The sequence below is a fragment of the Nerophis ophidion genome, linkage group LG02 (genome assembly GCF_033978795.1).
Source record: "Nerophis ophidion isolate RoL-2023_Sa linkage group LG02, RoL_Noph_v1.0, whole genome shotgun sequence".
Lineage (NCBI taxonomy): Eukaryota > Metazoa > Chordata > Actinopteri > Syngnathiformes > Syngnathidae > Nerophis > Nerophis ophidion.
In genome coordinates this window covers 2,551,891-2,557,890 of record NC_084612.1, presented here as the reverse complement: position 1 = coordinate 2,557,890, position 6,000 = coordinate 2,551,891, and the positions used below count along the sequence as shown (strand labels likewise).

The 6,000-nt window shown below is 47.2% G+C and overlaps 1 protein-coding gene across 1 annotated transcript; it reads right to left on the bottom strand.

Moving 5' to 3' along the window:
• On the bottom strand, positions 1–5,871 carry LOC133535937 (homeodomain-interacting protein kinase 2-like). Its single transcript, XM_061876019.1, has 8 exons — positions 3,942–5,871; positions 3,671–3,862; positions 3,413–3,600; positions 3,219–3,342; positions 3,009–3,137; positions 2,853–2,936; positions 2,603–2,775; positions 1–2,507 (listed from the first exon to the last, which is right to left on the bottom strand). Exons 1-8 carry the CDS (start codon positions 4,188–4,190, stop codon positions 1,901–1,903), a joined length of 1,746 nt encoding a protein of 581 aa, XP_061732003.1. The 5' UTR covers positions 4,191–5,871; the 3' UTR covers positions 1–1,900.
• Positions 5,872–6,000: the final 129 nt, after the last annotated feature.

Sequence of the window (6,000 nt, the reverse complement as noted above, 5' to 3'; positions counted from 1 at the left end):
TTGACCAAGTATGTCTTGCAGTCACTTCTGTGAGTCTGCAGAAGACCCTTACAATGTGACTATTTGTATGATAGATAGATAGTACTTTATTGATTCCTTCAGGTGAGTTCCTTCAGGAAAATTAAAAATGGTGGGTAAGCAGACGAGACGGCAGACTGTACGGTAGAGGACACTAAAGGCAATGGCAACACGGCACGCCAAGGATGTTGTTGTCCGGGCGAAAACCGGGAGATTGTTGGGAGGTGCACTGAATTTGAGGTGTTTCCCGGAAAGATCGTGGGGCGGGAAAGCCACTCAAAGAAGGTGATTTTGTTAAAAAGTGCATATTAGATTTTTAAAGAAATCTTTTCCCGCGGCCCAGCCTCACCCAGTTTCTGCATCCAGTGGCCCCCAGGTAAATTGAGTTTGAGACCCCTGTTTAATACTGACTTAAATGGGAAGGTGATGTCGCCCCGTCCCTTATTTTAGCCGAACGTTTTGGCAAAATGTGGATTTTAGCTGCACAGACAACTGTGGCCTCATTTGTACTTTATATTACCTCAAATTTAGGCTAAAAGTGTTTTCATTTTATCGGAACCTTATCATTTGGACGGAAGTGTACCTAAATTTTGCAGGTCTTGCCTCTATGCCTCCGCTGTCTCTGTGGTAAATGAGGACCAGCTAAAACCAGGGTCTAAAATTACTGAAGAATCAGTCCTTAGACCTACTTAAGACTGGCTAACTAAAAACCTGGAACATTCGCATCTCGGAGTAGGAGGGCCATAACCAAGGGGCGGGAGAATTATAACTACGTCCTAGAGAGAGCAACATCGGCCATGGATAGTACCTAGCTTGGGTAGGGACTAAAACGACATCCTAGAGAGAGGAACATAGGCCAGTTAATAGAACAAAGCTTTGGTAGGGACTAAAACTACGTCCGAGAGAGAAGGACATAGGCCTTGGATAGAACCTAACTTGGGTAGAGACTAAAACTACATCCGAGAGAGAGGAACATAGGCCAGTGGATAGAACCTAGTTTTGGTAGGGACTAAAACTACGTCCGAGAGAGAGCAACATAGCCCTTGGATAGAACCTAGCTTGGGTAGGGACTAAAACTACGTCCTAGAGAGAGCAACATAGGCCTTGGATAGAACCTAGCTTGGGTAGGGACTAAAACTACATCTTATGCGTACTAATAGTCCAAATGTAGATCAATATCAGCTGCAAATAGAAAAAAAAAGTGGACTTGAGAGTACTTCCCCTTTGCAGAGTACGATGCTTCTGACAAACGGTCCGGTTCTCAGGATTGTGGCGGTGCTTGCTGGGTCCATCGGCACACTGAAAGAAGAGCAAAGAGCAGAGACAGGCACAAAGCGGAATTGCTGTGGTGCGCTTACCACCTGGCTGATGTGCGTACATTTCAATAGGTCATGAATATTTATTTGAACCGCGTTGGCGAGGAAGATGAGCTGTGATTTATCCAACACCAAAGTTCTGTCGGGTTCTTGTAGGAAGCCCAACCACGGTGCTCTTAGGTCTGTCAACAGACACCAGTCACATCACCTGCAGGGACTAGAACTTTCTGCGTCATTAAAACCGGCAATTAGAACCAAGATAAGAGTCCATGTAGACCCAACCGAGCCGCACCTAATTATAATTATATAATAATAGAATACTGTGTAGGTTATAAACTGGTACAACATTGGTCCTAAAGGTGCTAGACTGGTTCTTTACCCATTGTGTATTCAATGGGTATTCAATTCAAAGAACCTGTGCTTTGAGGTAAACTTGCTTTGGTCCAATAAAGTGCTCCTTGAGAAACAAGTCCTGCTACGGAACAGTCTCGGGCGTTCCGTCGGTCGCTTGTGCAAATGATGAGGTAGCCGAGGTCAAGGTGATCTCATCTGAGAGGTAGCTGAGGTCAGAGGTTCTCCAAAGTGTCGGACTTTCTGGGTTTCTGGTTGACATCCGAGCGCAGGTAGTTGAGGTAGTTCATGTCAAAGGTCATGTCCCTGCGCCTTTTAGTCGCCACCCGAGTTGTCTTCAAGTCAACTTTGGCCCTTTTTTTTGCTGCTGCCGACTGGTCCTTTTTATCTCTCTGTGACTCGTCCTTTTTAACATTCGATGACCCGTCGTTTTTAACTTGCGGTGTCTGGTTGTTGTGGTCAGGTTTGATGTGGCTTTGGTGTTCCAGTTCTGGACCGATCTGGTTCCTTCGAAAGAAATGCCGGATTGTTTTGCACCAGGTTTTTTTGGACTGCTGCCGTGGACATAGACCAGGGGATTCGAGACCTTTTTCCGGCGGACCAGGTCTGCTGTTGGTCTGACAAAGGTTCTGCAACCAGGTCTTCAGCTTGACATGCGGAACAGGTTCTTCTGTCCTTTTTTTAGTCCTGAAAAGTTGACAGAACTTTTGCCGCCAGTTCTTTGGGTCGGTGATAAGACCAACGTCAGGTTTAGGGTCAATGGGGTCCTTGTGGAAGTAATTGGCTGGGCAGAATTTCATCTTGTCAAAGCTATCCGCCACACTGAAACAACACAGTCAAAAATGGAGACATTCCCTGCTTAGAATGACTTCTGGTCTCCAGGTTCTATCAAAAGATCTGGATCTTGTTGGACTCACTATAAGCTGCTGTTCCGGTGCTCACTCAGGTGGCTCATGGTCAGGAAGGGGTGCTTAAGAGCCTCCTCAGGGGTGATCCTCCGCTCAGGGTCCATATGGAGAAGACACGTGAGGAGGTCCACAAAGGCCTTACGGTCCTCCAACTCAATGGGATCGTTCACCTGCGGGTTAAGCTAGAGGCATTCCCAAACAGTTTGTCATGGTCACAGGATCGCATAATTTAGTGTTTTCTTAACGTTATCGGACTTACTTTGATCAGGTCGTCCAAACATTTGAAAGACCACGGCAATGCATCAGGACGGACGCCAGTTTTGTCCTGGTACTCCTTCTCCGTCTGCAGTGGAGACGAACACAACTCACGTCAGTCATGCAGCTTCCTCAAAGACAAATGTCCAGAAGACCGTACCATCAGTCGCCACTTTGGGTGATCGCCGTCAATGTCTCTGTTGCTCCTCTTGAAATATTTGTGAGTGTTTTTGCTGGCGCTAAGGAGATGGTCAGGAATACGTCCTACGACCTCAACCATGCTGCGCAGCTGTAGAGACAAGTCCACAAGTAGTGCACACAACGTCACCTGACATCAAGTCTTCACGGATCGTAGGTGATATCGACTGACCATGTTGTAGTTGGAGTTAGCCAAAAAGAGGTAGTTGCCGAGGTACAAGAAGGACAGGACGCAGCCCAGAGACCACATGTCGATGGCTTCGGCGAAGGGAAGACCCAGAGCGACTTCGGGTGCCCTGTTGACAGCAGAGTCATGTAACTTGATGAAAGACTGGAGGTAACAAAAAGGGGATCTGTTCTACAGACCTGTTGCCCATGGGCTGCAGGGCCACGCCGTAACTGAGCGGCGCTTCCGAAGTGGTGATGGACAAGCCGAAGTCGATGAGCTTAACCCTGAAGGGCTGAATTGCATGGTTGACCAGCATGATGTTGTCCGACTTCAGGTCCGTGTGGATCACGCCGATGCTCTTGAGAGCATCAAAGGCCGTCAGCAGCTGGAGAAGTGTCAAAGATTTGACTGACGAGCTATTCTTAACTAAGAACCTTTTAATGTGTGTGTTCTACCTGCTGGGCAACGGGTCGGATGTCGTTGGGCGAGAAGGTCTTCCAGCGTTTGTCGTAGACCATGCTGAACAAGCTGGTGTCCAGCAGCTCAAAGACCAGACAAGGGTGTCCATTGAAGGTAAACGTCTCGATAAACTCCACGATGCTCTTCTTTTCCGGGTCCAGCACGCTCACGATCTCCTGCATGTCGATCTATATATGGCAGACCGCATCACATGTTCCACAGGTTCTATCTTTCACTGAGACCATCAAAGACGCTTGACGCACCAACCTCATTTTCAAATAAGGCATAGTTTTTGTGGACTTTCAGGGCCATGTTCTTTGCCGTTCCCAAGTTGCTACATCTGAAGACGTGGCTGCTGGTTCCTCGATCCAAAAGTTTCTGGATGTGGTAGAAACTTGTGTTGCTCTTCACGATGGAACCTTCCATCTCAGCCAGACTGCGGGTTTCCGTTTCGGACGAACACCCTGAAGTATATGTAGTGAACGCAGACTGTGGGATGGTCAGTGGGGGGATCATACCATCAACATCCCAACATGCATGATGAACAACCCTACGCACCAAAGTCCAGGGACGAAAAACACAGGATGGGAACTAATGTAAAGACTAGAACTAGGTCCCAGAGGGGAACATAGACCAGTGGATGGAACCTAACTTGGGTAGGAACTAAAACTACGTCCTACTGAGAGGAAAATAGGTCAGTGGATAGAACCTAGCTTTGGTAGGGACTAAAACTACATCCTAGGGAGAGCAACATAGGCCTTGGATAGTCCCTAGCTAGGGTAGGGACTAAAACTACATCCTAGAGAGAGGAACATAGGCCAGTGGATAGGACGTAGCTTTGGTAGGGACTAAAACTACGTCCTACCGAGAGGAACATAGGCCAGTGGATAGACCCAGCTTTGGTAGGGACTATAACTACGTCCTAGAGAGCGCAAAATCAGCCATGGATAGTACCTAGTTTGGGTAGGGACTAAAACTACGTCCCAGAGAGAGGAACTTAGACCAGTGGATAGAACCAAGCTTTGGTAGGGACTATAACTACGTCCTAGAGAGAGCAACATCGGCCATGGATAGTACCTAGCTTGGGTAGGGACTAAAACGACATCCTAGAGAGAGGAACATAGGCCAGTTAATAGAACAAAGCTTTGGTAGGGACTAAAACTACGTCCGAGAGAGAAGGACATAGGCCTTGGATAGAACCTAACTTGGGTAGAGACTAAAACTACATCCGAGAGAGAGGAACATAGGCCAGTGGATAGAACCTAGTTTTGGTAGGAACTAAAACTACGTCCGAGAGAGAGCAACATAGCCCTTGGATAGAACCTAGCTTGGGTAGGGACTAAAACTACATCCTAGAGAGCAACATAGGCCTTAGATAGTACCTAACTTGGGTAGGGACTAAAACTACATCCTACTGAGAGGAACATAGGCCAGTGGATAGAACCTAGCTTTGGTAGGGACTAAAACTACATCCTGGAGAGCAACACAGGCCTTAGATAGACCCTAACTTGGGTAGTTACTAAAACTACGTCCTACTGAGAGGAGGACATAGGCCAGTGGATAGAACCTAGCTTTAATAGGGACTAAAGCTACGTCCTAGTGAGAGCAACATTGGCCTTGGATAGAACCTAGCTTGGGTAGGGACTAAAACTACGTCCTACTGAGAGGAACATAGGCCAGTGGATAGAACCTAGCTTTGGTAGGGACTAAAACTACATCCTAGAGAGCAACATAGGCCTTAGATAGTACCTAACTTGGGTAGGGACTAAAACTACATCCTACTGAGAGGAACATAGGCCAGTGGATAGAACCTAGCTTTGGTAGGGACTAAAACTACATCCTGGAGAGCAACACAGGCCTTAGATAGAACCTAACTTGGGTAGTTACTAAAACTACGTCCTACTGAGAGGAGGACATAGGCCAGTGGATAGAACCTAGCTTTAATAGGGACTAAAGCTACGTCCTAGTGAGAGCAACATTGGCCTTGGATAGAACCTAGCTTGGGTAGGGACTAAAACTACGTCCTACTGAGAGGAACATAGGCCAGTGGATAGAACCTAGCTTGGGTAGTTACTAAAACTACGTCCTACTGAGAGGAACATAGGCCAGTGGATAGAACCTAGGTTTGCTAGGGACTAAAACTATGTCCTAGAGAGAGCAACATAGGCCTTGGATAGTCCCTGGCTTGGGTAGGGACTAAAACTACATCCTACTGAGAGGAACATAGGCCAGTGGATAGACCTAGCATTTGGTAGGGACTAAAACCACGTCCGAGAGGGAGGAACATAGGCCAGTGGATAGGACCTCGCTTTGGTAGGGACTAAAA